We start from the raw sequence: 21,627 nt of genomic DNA on the forward strand, positions 1-21,627 counted from the left end.
TATCTGAAATAAGACACTATATATAAATGCTTCAAAAGGCATGAATGATCTATAACAGAAAAAGCAGATAGTCTATTGGCAACTGGGGGTGGGGAAGCCTCAGCAATATGGTTCACACAAATGCTGCCATTTTAAAAGCCTTACATTTTGTTGTTTTGACACTGTAGTGACATTCATTGCCAGAATAAAGACTGTCAAAGGGCTTGATAAGTATATGCATTCAAGTGAAATCTACAAAAGAAAAAAAATCCCAGTGTAGCTAGAGGACCATAACAATTACTGAATGCAATCCAAATCAACACATACTGAATGTGTATATTATCACCAGCAAAAAAAAACTCTTGCCATAAAAATACCCAAATAGGAAGGTGCTCTTCTTATGTCCACTTTAGATCATATGGTCTTTTCAAAGCATGGATTTATACAATTATAAATGTATGCTTTGCAGACTACTCAAATTCAGAGCTACTTAAAATAAAGATTAGGTTTGCTTTTGACAGATATATGTGCCACTCAAAGATACCTACAGGTTTTTTTTAATTATTATTATTTCTTACCACCAAGTGATCTGTGACATATACAACACTTGAAGTTTTGGGTAACCAGCATTTAATTTCCAACTTTTAATTGCAAGTTCTGTGCATGATCAGTCTACGTACAAGTAATAGAATTTCATGCTTCCACATTACCTAGAAAATTTTGTTAAAGAATACCAATTCAAAGTGTTAAAGCACCAATGTTATATTCTGTTATCAAATCAATGCTAAACACCATATTAAAACCACGTTTAGGTTTTAAACTTAACGTCGCACGGTGGTCCAACCATCTTCATCGGTTTCAGTTTTAGTGCGGCGAAGGGCTTCTCTCTCTTTTTCGGTTCTCCAGGCTCCCTTCTCTTTCTCACCATCTTTTTCTCGCTCTTTGGAGACAGAAGGGGCAGGAGCAGGGGCAGGAGCAGGAGCAGGGGCAGGAGCAGGGGCAGGAGCAGGGGCAGGAGCAGCAGGAACAGGTGGTCGTCGAACTGGTTCACGTTCTTCAGGCTCTTCCTTTCGGTCATCGCCCCGTCTCCAGGAGCTCACTAAGAATACAAAAAGGCAATATTCAACTTTGCCTCATTTACTGTCCTGTACAAGAGACAACTGTAGCTGCAGTTGATGATTTGTTGCAATTAGAAATATGAATACCCCCCCAAAAAACCAGATTTTTTTAAAAAAAGCCACACACACACACTCCCCCCCCCCGTTTTTCAACAGAAATATTGGGAAATCTGGGGAGCACTGGAAAAAAACAACTTTGTTTTCTCTTTTAGAACGACAAAGGTTTTCACACTAAATGTACAGCATGAAAGGTTCTGAGAACTTTTAAAATTTCTCCAACAGAAAAATTGGGAAATTTGGAGGAACACTGAAAAAAAATCCCACGATTCTTTTTTCCCCTTTTGAATGAGTGAAATGAAAGACAAGGTTTTACTCAAAGTGTGCAGTATAACCATTTTTATCTAACTCAATCTACAACATTGGATAAGGGTAATCCCTATGTATACTGCAGACCCATACAACATTTTCCAGAGTAGTTTATGTTTAAATGTAAATAATTTTGGCAACAATAAAATGACAGTAGAAAAGAACAAGAGTCCAGTAGCACCTTAAAGTCTAACAAAATTTCTGGCAGGGTATGAGCTTTTGTGAGCCACAGCTCACTTCTTTAGATACCATTGGGAAATTTGAAGAGTCTGATGTAGATGGTTGGACCACCGTGCGACGTTAAGTTTAAAACCTAAATGTGTTTTTAATATGGTGTTTACTATCTGAAGAAGTGAGCTGTGGCTCACCAAAGCTGTCAGAAATTTTGTTAGTCTTTAAGGTGCTACTGGACTCTTGTTCTTTTCTACTGCTATTGAGACTAACACGGCTACCCATCATAATAATATGACAGCATGTGTTCAATGACAATACATTGTCAACAGTTCAGTGTTTTCAATATTATGAAGTTTAACTTAATATAAAATACTACACTTTGTTTACTATAGAATGTGTTTTCTACCTTCAACTTTTATTTTTTCCCTGGCTCTCAGGTGGTTAAAATTAAGATACATGTGCTATGGTAGCATAAGGTGGAAGCTCTTTGTCAAGTATTTCATGTACCTGCAATTTTTCTTATAGAAAATGAAGACATTTATACCTTTAAAATTGCATAAATACGAGAAATAGAACAATTTTATATGCTAAGTTATAAATGATATTTTAATGAGTAAAAAGTCATTTAGGTTTGTTAGGCAAGTATTGCACATATTTCAAGTTCCCCCAAAATGTCTGGGTTCTTTTTCAGAAACTCACCCACCCCACCCCCCAGTGGCTTTACAATTTCCAGAAATGCTACATCTCCAGTTGCAATACATAAATACAGAAGGTTAACACAAAACCTTCCACCCTGTCTCCTGAAAGAACATCAAGTGTGACCCCTGAAACAAATTTAAAGAATGACAAATAACTATGATGCTTTAAAAACTGGAGGGAGAGGAGTAACTGATATGCTAGACTGAAAAAAATACCTAGTCTAGCCAAAAATGTTTAAGAACTAACCCATGGATTCAAAACTGAAGAGCATACGCTTTGTACACCTCACAACTTTAAAAGAATTTGAAAAGTGAAGCAGCATATGTAGTCTTCATCTGACAAAAGGATCAACACTAGGTGTGTTTTTCCACCTAATGCAAGTCTACAGTGCGGCAGGAAGTGCTTTCGTTTTTAAATTAATATGCTTAAAACATCGCTATCTCCATAATTATCCAATGATGCAAACTATCCAGACATCTGGATAATGGGAGTGCTCTTCCTCATTACTTCCCTAAAAGGTAAAGGTCCCCTGTGCAAGCACCGGGTCATTCCTGACCCATGGGGTGACGTCACAACCCGACGTTTACTAGGCAGACTTTGTTTACGGGGTGGTTTGCCAGTGACTTTCCCAGTCGTCTTCCCTTTACCCCAAGCAAGCTGGGTCCTCATTTTACCGACCTCGGAAGGATGGAAGGCTGAGTCAACCTTGAGCCGGCTACCTGAAACAGACTTCCATCGGGATCGAACTCAGGTCGTGAGCAGAGCTTTTGACTGCAGTACTGCAGCTTTACCACTCTGCGCCACGGGGCTCCTTCATTACTTCCCTAACAGAAGTGATATATGAAGCACTTAAAGCAGAAAATGATCCTACTTTCTTCCCGATCTGTTCTTGGAGGTGGCAGCCCCCTCCTTTCTTCACCACGTCGATCTCGAAGGTCTCGGCCACTCCGGTCATCTCTAGAGTCACGCCCAGGTCGATCCCATTCATCGCGACGACCTGAATCTCTCCAGCTAGAGACCTCTTCGGCTGGGCCTCTCCTCCAGCCAGCATCCTCCCTTTAGCCAAAATAAAATATTTTAGAAGAACAATTGCTTAATTCCAGTTTCTACTGAACAGAAATCAGTGGTATTAAACTAGTTATATGATTTAAAACTTATTGCAATGTAAGCAACCGATCCAGCGGAACTGTTGTGGGTTTTAACTTTAAACCATTGTTTCGGATATTCTGACACAGTAGGCTTGAGAGTTTGTTTTTTAGGTTTTGGTGTACATCTGCAAACGTGTATTTGTTTCATTGTTCTAGGCAGCTTACAGTTTCCAGCCTTGAGAAGGAGAACTTATGAATCAGTACTTAATGCCCAGAATAAATACTGCAACCAATGGAACAGTTTGCAGCAGCAATTTTTTGAAAGGTTTAGTGAAAACAGATGAGATGTTTTAATAAAGTAATGTGATGTTCATGTAATTATGTCTATTTAAGACAGCCACATCCTAAACCCCTTGAATCTCTCAAATCTGGGTTGTGGTGACACTATCTTATCTTTTCTGAAAAGGCTTGGTAAGAATTTTAGAATTTACATTTCATTTTTAAATGCGGGCTAGCTAAAAGGGATGACATTTTAATATATAATCTCATTTACATATTCTAGTGTTTCCTATATAATTGCAACTCTTGTTTATTTAATCTGTTCAAGGATAACTAGAGTGATGTTCAATAAAATTCTTAAAAGCCAGCACTGAGTGATCAATGTCTGGGATACAAGGTTTTCACCAAGACCTGGAATAAATGAACTTCCAACTTCTCCTCAGTCAGAAGACTGATCATTGGAGGGACTGAGAATTCTTCACACAACCTCATGGTTTAGTGGTAAATGAATTGCTTTAAAACAGTCGAAAAGACTTTTGGTCTCCATGTACCTATTTTAGGTAATTATCCCCCCTTCCCACAGGTGGCAGTAACTTTGTAACAGAACAAAACCAAACTGGATTTTTGTTTTTGATGTTGGGATTCTAATTCACCCTTTTAAATTTGTGCTGAAAGTAAATTGCAAACAATTCTGTGGCTTATATCTTCAAAGCAACCAATGCAAATTTTGACAACTTAGAATTATGACATTTTTTCCTTAATCTATGAAGGTATTTCAGGCTGCTGACCACTACTTAGAACTTGCTCATACAATTATTTGCCTCAGTATGGTGCCATTATCCCAAGATTTATCTGGTGAAGTGCTTGACTCCTCATAAAGGTAAAGTTAGCCCCCCTGTGCAAGCACCGGGTCATTACTGACCCATGAGGTGACGTCACATCCCGACATTTACTAGGCAGACTATGTTTACGGGAGGGCGGGGACTGGGTCCACAGAAAGAAAATAATTTATGAACACTGTTAAAAGCAAATAAATTAAAAACCTAGGGCGCCTGAAGCGATCTTCCCGATCAATGTCACGATCTTTGTCAAACTCTCGGTCCTTTTCATTCTCGTCACGATCTTTGTCTCTATCCCATTCCCGATCTTCTGAAGGCCTGGACTCTCGTGGAGGCCCCCAGCTGTCTTCACGAGCCTTTTCTCTTTCTCTCCATCCACCTAACAAAAAAATTAAATTTTTTATGGATTAATTTCAGCAGCACAAGGACGCACATAAGGTGGGCAGGTGTCTAGCATGAAGACATCCACTGTATTTCTAGCTAGCAGTAGAGCAACAAATTAACATCGGTCTATATACAAGTAACAGACTGAACAGAATCTATGTTGCTTTTGTAATGTTTCCAAAAGCTAAATATGATTTCAAATAAGCCAAGACTACACAATTTGAAAATTAAATTTGTCCATAATAAGCAGCTATAGAGTTGTCATGTCTGGATGGCAGCCATAAAATACTAGAGGATTCCTAGCCTGTTGTTAAGAATGATGATATGGTGCTGAGGAACATGAAATAATTTCTAATTTTGGTTACCAGACTTTCCCCATTATAAAAGCAGATGTTCCTAGAAAGTGTGAGTGGCACAACAACTTGCTTCATGTTTATACATTTAGTGAAACAGATACAGATTTTTTAAACGGTACTTAGCACTTGTACACTCAACATTATAGGAACCAGAGTAGTTTACATATTAAATCACAAATTGGAGGCCCATATATCTGAACGAATGTGCCTTCCATGAGGGTGGCATGCCTTACCACCACTCCATTCCCAGACTTCTCAATCCTTACATACTGAAACTCACTGTAGGCTTTTAGAGGAGCAGTCAACACTACTATTTCAATGGGCATTTCTATGATGGGATTATTTATATATATGGATTTTAATGTATACATGTTGGCTGTATTCTTTCTGTACTGAAATTGATTTGTTATATTGTTTGTATTGTTATATGTTGTTGGCTGCCTTCTGAGAAGGAAAGGTGGGATAAAAATGTTTCAAATTAAAAACAAATCAATTTTTAAATTATGTCTAAAATGTTTCCTTTGAAATGTGGTGTTGGAGGAGAGTTTTACAGATACCGTAGACCACCAAAAAGACAAATAAGTGGGTTCTAGATCAAATCAAGCCTGAGCTTGCACTATAAGCTAAAATGACTAAAATGAGGCTATCGTACTTTGGTCACATTATGAGAAGACAAGAGTCACTTGAAAAGACAATAACACTAGGAAAAGGTCAAGGCAACAGGAAAAGAGGAATACCCAACATGAGATGGACTGACTCTATAAAGGAAGCCACAGTCCTCAGTTTGCAAGACCTGAGCAAGGCTGTTAAAGATAGGACACTTAGGAGGCCATTGATTCATAGGGATGCCATGAGTTGGAAGTGACCTGACTGCACTTAACACACAGACACACACACACACACACACACACACACACACGTGCCTAAGGTAACAATGCCAAAAAAAGAGCACCATGGAAACATATTAAGTTACAGCACCAACAATATAAAGAACAAATGGAAAAAAACTTTCCATGCACCGTTTTTGGTTTTCTTTTTCAATAAGCATGTCATTTAGTTTCCTATTCAGTTTTCATTACATTCCGGAGATGATTCAATAATTCAGTCATCTCTCACAAAATAATGCTCATATTTCTGTGGCTCAAGAGTAAATGCAAATGTTACTAAACAGAGTATTCAGTAATTTTACTGAACAAGAGAGGAAGCCAACAATGAACGCATTCAAGTTTATCAGTTTACCTGGTCTACCAACTGGTCTCCAAGGTCCAGATCTGGAATCATCCCCACGTCTAGGACCTCTGTCATCATCACCAGCACGTCTGGGTCCACGATCATCATCACGCCTTGAGATTCTATCCTCATCTGCATTACGCCATGGCCCTCTATCTTCATCACGTCTTGAAATCCTGTCATCATCCAACCCTCGCCTCGGGCCCCTGTCATCATCTGTGTTGCGCCAACTAGCCCGTTCATCATCTAGCCCCCGCCTCGGGCCCCTGTCATCATCCAGCCCCCGCCTTGGGCCCCTGTCATCATCCAGCCCTCGCCTCGGGCCCCTGTCATCATCCAGCCCCCGCCTCGGGCCCCTGTCATCATCCAGCCCCCGCCTCGGGCCCCTGTCATCATCCAGCCCCCGCCTCAGGCCCCTGTCATCATCTGTGTTGCGCCAACTAGCCCGGTCCTCATCCAGCCCCCGTCTCGGGCCCCGGTCCTCATCCAGCCCCCGTCTCGGGCCCCGGTCCTCATCCAGCCCTCGTCTCGGGCCCCGGTCCTCATCCAGCCCTCGTCTCGGGCCCCGGTCCTCATCCAGCCCTCGTCTCGGGCCCCGGTCCTCATCCAGCTCCCGTCTCGGGCCCCGGTCCTCATCCAGCCCCCGTCTCGGGCCCCGGTCCTCATCCAGCCCCCGTCTCGGGCCCCGGTCCTCATCCAGCCCCCGTCTCGGGCCCCGGTCCTCATCCAGCCCCCGTCTCGGGCCTTGGTCATCACCCATGGAGCGCCAACTAGGTTTGTCATCATCTAGGGCTCTACTATTACCGCTTTCTTCATCAAGATCACACTTCAAGACTTTTTCTTCTGATGCTTCATGGGGGGATGATGCTCTGTCTTCTGGAGCATTATGTCGAGTTGCTTCATCTTTTCGGAAAGGTTTTTCTTCATCACGTACTTCCCCACGACGCCACTCTCTGGATAAACACAAGTAAATTGTATATGCAAAACAGTTTGGTTTCAGTGATCTGACAGCTACTTGGTACATTATTTCAACACAGAAGCACTGTCTGATTTGTACACTTTAATGATTTCCTACCCCACTGCTTCAAACAGAAAGAGGACAAAGCAAATAATATCAAAACTACCTAATATACATATATTAAGGCCCACCCACATCTAACAATTGGAATGCCGCAGCTCAGTTTGGAGGGGGTTTGGGGGATCCCTTGTCATTTTATAGCAGATTTCTTTAGCTTGGCTTGCTGGGGGACAGGGACCTCCAGGAAAAGCATGTAGGGGTTGCCAGAGGTCCACTGTGGGAGAGAAGAATCAAATACCACCCCTTCCCATTTGCAGAAATCCTCCTTTGGATCCAATACTTTGGTCTTTAAAGACTTGTCAGGGTTGAGGTAGAAAGCCAGGAAGCAGATGCATCTATTTTGCCACATGTCCACACAAGCATATTAGCAAGTAAGATCCACTCAGTTTCAAACAGCATATGCACAAACTGAAAGAGACACACATAATCACCACAGAAGAAGAACAAACTCTCTGGTTGAAGAGACCAGGGCCCTGCGGGATCTGGCCCAGTTCTGCAGGGCCTGCAAGATGGAGATGTTCCACCAGGCACATGGTGGAGGACCTTCAACGCTCTTTTACATCCACCAGTCGCCAAGCAGAGCCCCCCCTCTTCTACATGCTCCCCTCAGTCCCCCTCCCCACATAATTTGCGAAGGGTCTGTTATTGAACACATTTAGCTGCCTTATACTGAATCAGACCCTTGGTCCATCAAAGTCAGTAGTGTCTACTCAGACCAGAAGGGTCTCAGGCAGGGGTCTTTCACATCACCTGCTTGCCTAGTCCCTTTAACTGGAGCTGTCAGGGATTGAACCTGGGACCTGTCTGCGTGCCAAGCAGATGCTCTCCCACTGAACCACAGCCCCTCCCCATATTCTTGGTAGTTGGCTCTCGGGGAGCATAGGGCACCATCTTATTATTTGTATTTTATCGATTTTAATCTATTTTAATTGTTTCTATTTTTAAATGTATATTTGAAATGTTGTTACCCACTCTGAGCTCCACTGTAGTGGAGGAGGGGTAAGATATAAATCTAAAATATAAACAAATAAATAAATAAAAAGACAACTTTGTCTTTTTGGTACATTATGGGAAGAATAAGAGTACAAATTGTGAGGACTTCAGCCATGTTACAAAGGAATCTCATAGGTGCACCCAAGTAGTGTCACAGCTGTCAACAGCTCCAAGTACGGGAAAGGTCCACTAACTATCCAGAACAGCTTTTTTGGGTCCAAGCAGGCTGTGAAGAATTCAGGAACTTCAGAAGTTGCTGTGCACGTGTGCACGCACACACACACAGGAAGCCCCAACAGATAATTCATCTTTGTAAGTTTTTCTCCTGTCCTCATTGGGCAGTTGCTGTAGCGCCCTGATCATTTTGGTTGCTCTTTTCTGCACCTGTTCAAGGTCTGCAATTTCCTTTTTAAGGGTTTTTAGGATATCCTTTCCAATAAAAGATGGAAAGAAAAGTAGAAAAAAGAAACACCCAAACATATTCTAGCCCTCAAAGCCCAGGACAGAAAAAAGTCTATTGCAGACATATGACTTGACAGCATTGTAACCACTAAATTCAGTCTGATTATTCAATATCATTGATCACTGCCATAATCATGTGACTCTAAAAGAAATGAATAATCACAGAAGAAACAGCATAGAAGAAATTGCAAGAATTTCTGTAACCCCTAACAGCAATAACCAATGAACAGCACACATTGCCAACTGAGGAATTCTTTACCCAAAGGTGTGTGCAGGTATGTAGTCTTTCATAGTGTGACAGAATCACAAGAGAAATTTCAATAAATTGTACACTGTTTAAACATTATTCCAATGGATACCTTTCTGGTGCTGGACGTCTCCATTCTGACTCTGGCTCAGCATTTCTTCTCCAGGTACTTTCAGATTCTCTATCACCCCAGCGAGATTCCTACATTTAACAAAACCAAAAAAGCTTATTTGCATCTAGAATTGCTTCTGTTTATACTTTTACAAACATAAACTGCACAGATATTTTGCTTTAAATGTTTTTGTCCTATTTTAAATCTCAGCCCTTGAACTGGGAGTGTTCTTAATTTAAATTCCTTATTTTTATGCCATTTTTCTACTACACAGCCAAAGCAGTACTGTATAAAGTTAAGAGGGTTCAGTTTATTAGAAAAAATATTTACCTTCCTTGAAAGTGGATCTTCAAGATTTCTCCTCTCTTCTTCTCGACGACGCTCTCTCTCTTCAATCTCCAGTTCTCTTTGGCGTTTCTTCCTCTCTATTTCTTCAAGTTTTCTGCACTGTTCCTGATATTCAAGCATTTCTTGCTCACGTTTTTCACGTTCAACACGTTCTTTTTCTTCTTTTTCTGCCAAGACAATGATGCAGGTTAACTCTTCTCAAAATTCATCACTAATAATATCACCAGTCGGGAAATGTCTACCACTTCTCCACAGCTGTTGACTTTGTACTGTATTCAAACAAGTTCTCTTCCTCTCGCAGAAGGGGAGATTAGGATCCAGTCCTTTATGCAGGTAACATTTCATACATCTAAAATTTGATATGATTTTCACAAGTGGTAAAAAAAATTTCACAAGTAGCAGCAGTAGCAAATCTCTATTAAGAGAATCAATGTTGTCACTATGAGAAAACACATGAACATATGAGCAAAAAGATAACAGTTTTTTCCAGCAACAGCTCTTCAGCATTTACCTTTCAGCATCTTCTCCTCTTTCAGTCTTTCTTCTTCTTCCTCCTTTTCCTGGTAATAAGTAATACGTCTTTCCTCTTTGCGCTGTCTCTTCCGTTCCTCCATACGGTTATGCCTTTCTTCTGCTAGTCTTTCTTCAAATTGTTTAAGTTTTTCCTGAAAAATATTGTGTGTGTGTAAATACATAAAGACAGATATCAGCACATAATCTTAACATTCTGGGAATGGTACAAACAATGCCTAGATTACTGGTCAAACATGGGCCTTGTAACCACACCTCTAAGTTTCCCACAGGGTGACTCTAAACATGAGCAGAGCTAGTCAGCTGTACACATTAGTCTGTACGCATTCTTGCAATATGACAGAAACATAGCCTAGCAGACTGCAAAGCAAACTTTGGCCACATGCTACAGATAAGTCTCTCCATACTAAGGAACGATGTGGCATTATGCCACTGTCTTCTGTGATAGTATGTGTGATATTTACTTTCTAGTTTTTAAACCTAAAAGAAACTTTTTCATGTTCTTAAATCAAATTATGTCTACGCCCATCTCATAAGTCTAATGAGCTTCCCTATTATTGTGTGTGTAAAGTGCCGTCAAGTCGCAGCCGACTTATGGCGACCCCTTTTTGAGGTTTTCATGGCAAGAGACTATCAGAGGTGGTTTGCCAGTGCCTTCCTCTGCACAGCAACCCTGATATTCCTTGGTGGTCTCCCATCCAAATACCAACCAGGGCTGACCCTGCTTAGCTTCTGAGATCTGACGAGATCAGGCTAGCCTGGGCCATCCAGGTCAGGGCTCCCTATTATTAGAATTATGAATTATCAGTGGCAGAATTTTTGGTGCCTCCTTAGTTGGAAGATTTAGCTAATGAAAGTCACTCAGCACTCTTGAAAGAGAGAAAAAATCTTTTTTTACTGGAGATCTCTTCTGACATCTACAGGCAAAAATTTCCCTTACTGAAGTTGTCTAAGTGCAAGGTGAGACAACAAATAAATGAAGACCTTCCTCAAAATATCCTATACACTGCATGCAAGACTTTTAACTTCCTTGTTTTATTAAAGTGGCCGCTGCTGGGAAAAGAAAAAAAAACTTTTTTCGGTGCAGAAGCCACTCAACCCAGGGGTTATACATATGATGGCCTTCACCATATTGAGCACTGACATGCGCTCAAGAGGCCTGGGAGCCAGACGTGGCTCTTTGACATGCCAGATATGGCTCTTCTGAGTGGGGTTCCTCAATGTGCCACTGGTCCCATGTTTCAGTAATGTGGGCAAGGCTCTTGACTAGTGAGGTTTGTGGTTGACAGGTGGCTTCCATCTTGAAACAGCGGCCATCAGAGGAACAGGTAAGCTGCAGGCCTCCCTGAGGTGCAGGCATCATGCCAGGAATCCAAATGAATGTGGCTCGTTTGGTGGATGGTAACTGTGAAGCTGTGGACTGAATACTACTGACATAGAACCTCCAAATCAAGTGGCAGCTGTATATGGTATCAGTGCATAGCCCTAGTAGAGACTGGGCACTGTGTGGATACCCTCCCCATGCAATTAATCACTGGAACTACATCTGCACACACTTCCTGACTAGTGCAACATATAATTTGGTACTGAATCTCACTTAAGACTGAGCTTTGTCCAGAATTGTTATAAGGCCTTTTTATCAGAACTGGTTTGACTTTTTCAAACTAATGCTGTATTATTATTTTAGATTTGTAAACTGTTACCAACCCACACCTTTGGGTAGGATATAAATCAAATCACACAGGAATAATTTGCTAATGTACAACACAAGCATTATACCAATGTTTTTGTATGTAATGAACATTTAATTCCAAATATGATCTTGTTCTCCAAACAGGTGCTAGATTTTTAGCACTGCACAAAAGGTACTCATTTTCTAGGTTACCATACTACATTAAAAGAGGAGCCATAGCAACCCCAAAATATTTCCTTTTCCAGCTGTTAACACATACAGATGTGAAGGGGGGATAAAACTTTGGGAGGAAGTGTATCTTTTTCTTCCTGATGCCTTTCCCCCCATTTTTGTAAGGGGAAATATAGGAAATTTGGGGGAGTACTGAAAATATTCCTATGAAATATTTTCTTTTTTAGAATGAATGGAATATTTTTAAAGACAAGGTGGGCATGCTGTAGACAAATACAGCTCTTAAATCCAAAATGCATTTTTGCCCCCAAAAAGTAGCTTATTGCCCTAAGTTGCTGGAGAGAGAGAAACTCAGAAGGAGGTGGGGCAGAAATTGCACCAAAGCCTCAGAGGAACATTCTGAGTTTCCTGGAGAACTGATCTCTCTCTAACCAACAGCCACAGAAAGAAGAAGATGGTATCTAGCTCGAAGGTACACATGCTAAGGTAGCATAGGGTGCATCAGCTTGCAGTTTTCTTTCAAGTACTGAGTGCATTTGCAATTTTGATTGTAGAAAACTATGGAACTTGTAACTTTTAAATTTCATGATTATATCCAATATTTTAATTTTATATGTGAAGTAAGTTATAAATGATGCATTTTACATGGTTAAAGCAATAAAAAATAGTTTAGGTTTGATAGGACAGGAGGTATTGCATATATTTCAATTTTTCCCACATTTCCAGGGGGGGGAGGTTTTTCCCCCATGGCTTCAAAGTTTCCAGATATTTTACACCTCTGTGAATACCACAGCGAAGTAGGTCTCAATCCTATTGAGAACATAGTTCTAAAACATTACAATTCTAGAAGTTCAGAAATTGAATAAAACAACTGAATAAAATTGAATAAAACAACTGAATAAAAAATTGAATAAAACAACTGATCACAAGGGAATTTCTATACAGCAAATAGGGCTATATCAAAGCAAGACTGTTCAGGAAGGCACTTTTGATAAATGGACAAGGACTGTGAACTATTTCATTGTATTCAGTATGTATTATGTGTTTTATCCTGCTCTCACTGCATTGTTTTATACTTACATACATACCACCATGTTCTGCATTGTGTAACATATTAAGTCTAATACTTTATGCTTTGTTTCAGATTCCGTTATCCTAATCATATTACAATGCTTATTTGATTTCTCATCCTACTGACTGAACTGGCTTACACTATGTAATCTGCTTTGAGTCTCATTGAGAAAGGTAGACTATAAATAAAGGAAATAAAAATAAAATAACCCCATTAATTCTATCCTGAATCTTCAAGAGGAACTAATTAAAATGGAACTAGTAGTAAAATCAAATAGTTTTTATCAGACCCCCCCCCCCAAAAAAAACCCTCTCTGCTGATGCTCTTGGAATGCACAAAACACAAATATGGCAGAAGAAAGGAAGGGAGGCGCCGTACCACCTCTCACTCAGTCTTCTAGAAAAATCCACTTCATAATCCCAAGGTGCATTATCATACATGGGCTGTAGAGAACATGAAGAAAGTCAGATTTACCTCATAAACTGATTTCCTTGCTGCCTTGAGCCTAGCTTCAAACAAATCTCTATCCTCCAACATCTTTGACATTCTCCCCTTATGTTCAAGGGCCTTTTCACGCTCCAATTGCATGGTTGTAATCTGTAACATATGCAAAACCAAGTCAGAATTACACTAAAATATGACATCTCCAAAACATCATTGTATATTTCCTGGCTCCATAGGCCTCTTACCCCTACATTGTTCAATATGGCATTTAGAACTTAGTGATCAGTTGCACTTTGGGAAAAAAAACATACCAGAGAAACTGAGTATATACATATCAGTCCATTTTCTATGTAATAGGGCTATAAAAGTATTTAGATCACATTTGTTTCAATGAAAATAGTGGCTTCAAGTTTTAAATGAAATAAAACCCAAGACTGCCCAACCATGAAAACTGTAAAGCATTAAAAATGACACAATTTGGAAATCAAAGAGAATGCAATTTTCTGATTATATTGGAATGGATCTGTTCTGCTAACAGGTTTTTTTTTTCTCCTGCACAAGAAGTATTCTGCCAGAAAAACAGCCTCATGTGTGGGTAGAAGACTCCTTGTGCCAAAGAAAACATTGCTATTAAGGGAATGGATCCATAGGATCTAACTCAATATACGCAGAAGCCATTCGCTCGTCTCAGTTCAGAATTCTGTCATCAATACTTGAAGTGTAAAATACTAATAAGAATGCTGACCTCTGGGACAAGTGAAATTATTACACATATTCTCATTTATTCAGATTGATAGAGAGGATATATCAAAAGTAACTTGTTTCTCAAACCAAAGAATTTTCCTTCAAAACCTCACCCTCTCTTCTTCTTGCTGCTCCCAAAGCTCCATATCTCTGATTCTTTGCTCTTCGTAGGCACTCTTAATTAGGGGAATTTCTTCTAAGCGCTTTGCTCTTTCAAAATGGTCAATCTAAACAAAAGCAGAAAATTACATTACTCAGGTTTAAATGTAAAGCAACAAAACATTTCTTCAATATCTTCTTTTTTAAAAATACCTTTTTCTCCTGATTCTTCAGACGCTCCTGAAGTTCCTTTTTTTCTTTCTCCAGCTGTTCAACTTGTTTTGCCATAATGAAATCTGGATCCAATTCTTCAAGATCCTAAATCAGAAATTAAATGTTGAAGAATAAAAAATAAACTGCTCCCGATGAAAACATTTCCTTGTTTAACAGCTTTAACTGTTCTACAGCTTCCCATTTCATGTAGCATTTACGACTTCTTAGTACTCTGCTACATTTTAACAAACATTTTAATCTTCACACTAATTCCAATCAAGATGTGGGGTTTAATTAATGTTAGTAAGACACCAGATGGTTTTATATTTCATTCTGAAAATTTACATATTAAGACACAAGCTTTGGTCATGTAGGATGACTGAAAATAAGGGAGTGGGACCATGGCCCACCCCATCTTATACATGTTCATCCTAATCTCTGAATAGCACACAGGTGTGAAGTATGTGTTCACAAATATGGATTTATGAGTGGAGGTTGAAAAAGAAAAGGAGAATGGGCATGATTCCAGCCCCTCCTTCCAATTCAGTCTCCTCCTACACAATGGACATATATTCACAGTTCAATAAAGTTACATCTCCAACAGCAGTCAAGGGAATTTATTAGAAATAATTTACAAACACCACATGTGATTCCCATCTTTATTAATGAAGCTGCACATCCACTAGACAGGAACAGAACTTATATAGAAACTTAGGTTTGACCATGTGTGCTTAGAAAAATACAAGATGTAAGAGGAAGAGAATGGGGAGTAGGCTAGAGGAAGAGCTTTGCTAAATTTCCAAAGACTGCTGTACAGAAGAAAAATAAAGTTTAGTGCATCTGTTCCATAACATATTGGCAAAAAGAGAGAAAAGAAAACAACACTGTAAATCTTAATCAGCAAAAAAGGATGGCCTGAAAGAAGACAGGCAGAAAAAGAAGAGTTGGTTTTTATAACCTGATTTTCTCTACCTTTAAGGAGTCTCAAACCGGCTTACAATCTCCTTCCCTTCCTCTCCCCACAACAGATACCTTGTAAGGTAGGTGGGGATGAGAGAGTTCAGAGAGAACTGTGACTGGCCCAAGGTCACCCAGCAGGCTTCATGTGTTGGAGTGGGGAATCAAACCCAGTTCTCCAGATTAGAGTCCACCCCGCCTCTTAACCACTACACCATGCTGGCTCTCACACTGAAACAGCTCTCATGCTGGCATGCAGAAACAGAAAACTGTAAGATAAGGTTGTGAAATATTTGGCTTTGTCCTTAGCATTCAAAGGTCTAGCAGGATCTGACTAGACAACAGCCTGCAAGTCACCAAAGGATAGCTGTTTATCAAACCTCTTTTTCAAAAGCATAAAGCTCATTATCACTAGCTACATCATTTTGTAAAATATTTATACAATACTTGAAGATCTGGGTTTGAATCTCCACTCTGCCATGGAAGGCTGCTGGGTGATCTTGGGCCAGTCCCTCTCTCAGCCTTACCTAACTCACATGATTATTATTGCAAGGATAAGATGGAGGAGGTGAGAAAAATGTTGTACGCCCCTTTGGGTTCCCATTGAGGAAAAAGTATATAGAAACACTGGAATTTTTCACCTTGCACATTTCTACTGGGCCAATAAGCACACCCATCCCCCTGGGGGAAAAAAGACATATCAACACAGGCAGTATACACATGTAGTCCCCTGTGCCATTAACGCTCCTCAGACAACCTTCTCCTTGTGGTTCCCTCACCTAGAAGCATCCATCTGGCTACAGCGAGGTGTTCTCTGTGACAGGCCCACTCTTTTGGAAAGGCCTACAAGAGCAGGGGCCTTCATTTGCTGCACCCAGACAGGCTGTTTTATTCCAGAGGGCATTTGGTGCAGGCTGAACTGCTGTTTGGCTGAGTTTTTAACTGTGTGTTTTAATGGTGTGCCATCAACCCAACTTGCGTACAGAACTCTACCTGACCTGGGAGGCTGGCATAACTTGACTGTCAGAAGATCTGTTTCTCACCTTTCTTACAAAAGAGCAAAGGACTTATGGGATGGGACTAGAACTCACCAGTAGAGCACAGTATTGCATGGGAGTCTGAAATTCAGTTCCTATCACTCTCCCCTCCCCAGCAGCAGGAGTGGAAAGGCTCACCTCTCAAGCAGCAGGAGTGGAAAGGCTCTCTACCAGAGGTACTCAGAAAGCATAGGCTCTACTAAGGTAAGTTGACCCAACAATATGTCAGCTTCACAGATTCTGCAAAATACTCCTTAGTTGATGAACAAATTAAAATTAAAGTCATCTGCACAATTTGGAGGATAATCAAATGGTTTCTTACTTCAATATCAATATCTTTGAAGGCCTTGGCTCCCAGTTCAGTCTTCTTAATCTGTTCCAGTCGTTCACGAACAGTTTTCTTTTTAATTTGTTCATGTTCCTGTAGAATGCGCTCCTTTTCTCTCTCTTTTGCCTCCTGCCGCAGTCTCTCCTCTTCAGCTTTGCGAACCTTTAGAAGTTCAGCTTCACGCTGTTCCAACTCTTCTTTTTCACGCTGAATATTCAAATTCTCAAGACGTTCCTTTCTTTCCTCAATAGTCTGCCGTCGAGCAAGAATACGCTGATGTTCTTTCTTAGAATTTTTTAAGTAAGCTGTAACAGCCTGTTGATGTTGCTCATCCTTCTCTTGCTAAGATTAAAAAGCACAACAAAACACCTTCAAATTGTACACTTTATGAGAGGTGAAAGCATGGCTGAAATACAAAGTACTATTGCATTTTTTTGTTTTGTTGCAATCCTTAGATTGCAACAAATCTACCACAGTCACTGAAATAAATGGGCTTAGAATGCGTAACTCTGCATAGGATTAATTAATGCATTTGAATAATTACTCCAAACAAGCTACGTGCCAATAAGTTTTACATTGGAATGCATTTTTGCTTAGAAGAACAGCACAAATAAATACACAGGAAATACCAAACTGCCTTGACTTAAACATTAAACAGCTGTTTTCTAAATAAACGTCATTTGAATTTATTTTTCTGCCAATATAATTATGGCAGGACTGAATAAGTTAGAAAATGCACCAAAGAGTATTTTTAAATTTAGCTACATAGTGTTTATTAAGACAGCTTTTAAAATGACAAGTGTCACTGTCTCTTACTGATACTGCCGGCAACGTTTCCACAGTTACACTGTACACAAAGATTTTAAACTCTCTCTCTCTTATCTGCTTCCATTCTTTCTCCCTCCTAGCCTGAAAAAAATGCTGCAATTTATCAAAACAGGAAACAGTGAATCACAGATGCACTGAAGTAGAATGAGCCAAAAGATGTTTCAACGTCAGGCAAAATAACAAAAGCGAACACAAGAAATACTCAAACAACAATCAAGAATACCAAACCATTTCCCACCAGACTTTCACAGGTATTCTTTCAAAGGTGTTCCAAATCTCAATGACTTACCAACAGGTGAGGTGGCTTAATCACTTCAAGAGCCTTTGCTAGGGCAGAAGACATAGCGGTCAGCTGGTTCCTGATCTGCTCAGAAGGCATGCTTTGCAGCTGTGGTCCAAGAGGAGCATCTTCCCGAGTACAGTAATTCAAATCTGATCCAAAACTCAGTGTTCGAGTAGTGTGATCAATACGAACCTTTTAACATTTGAAGGTAAACACTATTTATTTATATCTTTGGACAATATTCTGTAGTCTATTTTTATAGTTGTGTTTAACGTTTTCAACTAGCATTTTTCCCACATTACTAACACTGAGTGCTGAGATTAACTCAGCATATATGATTTATCCTACTTAAATGAAATGGTAAAAAATGACAGATTAAATTAGACTGGATCTTTAGAAGTTCATGAAATGAATCTCTACACTTTTCCTGAACAGCACACCCCAAGCTGCTCTTGATTAATAGGGGACCCCCAGGAATACAGCAGGATACAGGTCAGAGAGCTGAAACATTGGGGGGGAGGTTGGAAATAGTGTAATTCATTCCCTCCCGTCTTGTGCAAGCTCTCTGACTAACAAAGCAAGAGCTTGTGCAACACTGCATGCTTGTGTGTTTTCTACGAATTCCCCCCTTCTTACTGCAGCTCCCTATGGCACATCCCACTCCTTTCCTTCTATTAATAAGCTCTTTTGCCCAGATTATACTGGATCAGTATCTGTCAACAGAAAAGACATAATCCAGAGTTCAGCAAGAAGCCAATATCTAATCAAGATAGGCATGATCAAAAGATCCGCCACCCTCTGAGCACAAAATAATATAACACAGTCTCTCTTGCATCAGACTTGGCAACATCAAAAATGACCCAAGAATGGGGTTTTGGCAAAGCACCTCAATTCTGCGGACAGTAAAACATCCAGTCTGCTGAGTGTGAAAGCACATGTGACTAAGGACTGTAAGAAAATTTAAGTATGAGGGAAGGAATGGAAAGCCCTAGTGCAAAAGTAGAACATACGAGCCTTGCACACAACTGCACAGTAACATGGTACAAATTGATTAACCACTTTTTGATTATCCTCAGTGCTTCCTGATAGGCCACATTCCTAATCACAATGAGGAAAGACCAAGGGTCACATATATTTCATACGTAAGAGTCTATCATCTGAAAGCTTCTCCCAAACTGTTCTGAAAATATCTTCCTTAAACAGATGTAAGACTACCCCCTGTCCCCTGGGCATATCCCACTCTGTTCCAAAAAGCTCTCCAGTCCAGAGGAACAGCTTTGCAAGAGGGGAAGAGGGAGATTTATTTTGGGAATTTGTTCCATTCGTGAATTATTGCATCCTATCTATTATCTTTAATTACCTAAATATTAAATTTCTAATTATTTTTCTATAAAGGTGGCTTCTGCATGCCCAGTCAACTGACTAAATATTTTTGTAAAAGTTTGCATCAACTAAAAACAATATTTAATAATAAATTAGCCCAGTTTTCCTTGTTTGCATCTAAAAGAACAAAACAGTTTCACACTTGAACAGGTTTCAACAAGTTTCAATCCATGATCTCAGATTCACTTAAAGAACAAAGCATTTGAACATTTTTGAAGATTACTGTTATCGCACTTACTTGCAAGTCACAGTGCCTAGCTGCATCTACTATTGCACGTTCCAGTTGGAAAGCATCAACAAAAGGAACCAGAGTAGTCAGACGAGAAAAGTCGATGCTTTGATAAATTTGGGCCACCTGCATAACAGATGAATATTCAACTTTTTCCCATTAATAATTCTAAATGAGCAAAAATACTTGTGAAAGTTAACCTCATCAACGTTTACGCTACAGCTTAAACATTAACAATAATTACTGATCAACATTTACGGAAAACGTATGGTTTCAGAATGCATTTAAAAGGGCCTGATAATTCTACCAAGCAGCTAGCATGTATGAAAGAGACTGGCAGGAGTCACTATTTACAGCAACACTGCTAATTAGCTTTCAAATTGTTCTTTTCGCACATCAGAAATAACACTGCTTACCAATGCAAAGAAAAGCAGGTCAATGAAATGTGCATTTGAAAAAGCAAGGTGTGAAAGGGCTGGATCCTTCTGCTGGACAAGATGCTGCCTTCTGTTGCAAGAGGCTCTGCTGATGGAGTAGGCGAAAGGGCACTGCCGCCTACTTCTTCCCCACCTCACTGCATGCCACCTATATTTTATCTGTATGGGTCCACCAACATCTAGTGTTCTTTTAGGCATTCACAAGAAGCTGCTAGGGAATGGGGAAAGCAGGAAATATCATCGGTGCCTTTTGTTGGTGCTGCACAGATCCAACTGAAACATTCTGAATTCAAAAAATGCCTGATACAAGGTATGTATGAATGATTCAGCTAGTTGGGTGTACGAATGGTTAAAAATACCTCATATAAATTTTTAAAAAAATAATTGAAAGGATGCTGGCAAACAGGCTATTGGCTTCCCCAAGCACTTTTCACATTGAGTGGTGGAGGACTGATGTGAGCCAATTATTTATTTATAATATTTGTCTGGATTTCTATCCTGCCCTCAACCCCCGGCCAGGCTGGGCTCAGGGCGGGTAACAACACAATAATACAAAATCACAATATAACGATTAAAACTCTTAAAACATACAATGAATTACCATTAACTCTTAAAATACCAGAATATAAAATTTCAACAGATGGCGCCCTATCAAAAACCACCAGCCGCTGAGGGCCTGGTAGAGCAGACAGTTCCCCACATAATTAAATAAGATGGATGCGGTTTGGGAGGAGGGTTGGGAGGCCAGCACCGACAGCAACCTGCAGCTGCCCTTAGTTGTAGGTAGGCCTGGTGAAATAATTCCTTCTTGCAGGCCCTGGGGAATGCCGATTAGAAAATTCGAGAACTTCAACTGGTTTGATGCTGGTTATTTCATGTGAAACTTAGGGCAATGATCCTTTTAATATGGCTTCCAAGCACTGTTTCTGTGCTGCTTACAGAACGCAGCAGAACAGTTGCAAACTATTTTTTAACAGTTCGGGATTTTATTGTTAAGTTTAACGGCAGAGTGCACAAGGCAAAAAGCAGCTAGCTCATCAGTTACTCACCAAGGCCTTGCAACCAAAGCAACAGAGCTACTGCTGTCTTAACAGTTGTTCCCATATTGCTTTCTGGTGAAAACATAACTTCTTAGCATGACAGGGCAGATCACGTTGATAGGTACCACTCTAGTAACACACCTCCTAGCAAAGCAAACGTTGCTACCACCTGGGCAGAAGCTGCAGCTATTACTAGGAAGAGCATGGAATCATCACAAATTGCAACCACCATGTTGCTCATTTAATGTTGAAATTGGGCATGAGAGATCAACTGTTAATCACACCAAACAACAACAACCTAGTTAAATCCGTTATACATGGGTGCAATTAAAATAAAGATAATTTTAAAAGATCTGAATCAATAGAACAGAACTACACTTCTGTAC

General features: G+C 40.1%; 1 protein-coding gene and 1 non-coding gene across 2 annotated transcripts in view; both read right to left on the reverse strand.

Moving 5' to 3' along the window:
- Positions 1–377: 377 nt before the first annotated feature.
- The window catches only part of EIF3A (eukaryotic translation initiation factor 3 subunit A), a 33,664-nt gene continuing 12,414 nt past the window's right edge, over positions 378–21,627 (reverse strand). The window contains exons 10-22 of the mRNA XM_056849933.1: positions 19,774–19,890; positions 18,159–18,344; positions 17,036–17,383; positions 14,720–14,824; positions 14,521–14,634; positions 13,694–13,816; positions 10,264–10,417; positions 9,735–9,919; positions 9,405–9,493; positions 6,522–7,465; positions 4,747–4,921; positions 3,208–3,392; positions 378–1,078 (exon numbers count right to left, since the gene is read on the reverse strand). Coding sequence (XP_056705911.1) covers positions 801–1,078; positions 3,208–3,392; positions 4,747–4,921; positions 6,522–7,465; positions 9,405–9,493; positions 9,735–9,919; positions 10,264–10,417; positions 13,694–13,816; positions 14,521–14,634; positions 14,720–14,824; positions 17,036–17,383; positions 18,159–18,344; positions 19,774–19,890 — 3,003 coding nt within the window. The 3' untranslated portion in view covers positions 378–800. The remainder of the gene's footprint in view (positions 1,079–3,207; positions 3,393–4,746; positions 4,922–6,521; positions 7,466–9,404; positions 9,494–9,734; positions 9,920–10,263; positions 10,418–13,693; positions 13,817–14,520; positions 14,635–14,719; positions 14,825–17,035; positions 17,384–18,158; positions 18,345–19,773; positions 19,891–21,627) is intronic.
- On the reverse strand, positions 20,082–20,215 carry LOC130478488 (small nucleolar RNA SNORA19). The gene has a single exon (XR_008933350.1). It is a non-coding gene; the product is annotated as a small nucleolar RNA SNORA19 (small nucleolar RNA).

The sequence above is a fragment of the Euleptes europaea genome, chromosome 5 (genome assembly GCF_029931775.1).
Source record: "Euleptes europaea isolate rEulEur1 chromosome 5, rEulEur1.hap1, whole genome shotgun sequence".
Taxonomy (NCBI): domain Eukaryota; kingdom Metazoa; phylum Chordata; class Lepidosauria; order Squamata; family Sphaerodactylidae; genus Euleptes; species Euleptes europaea.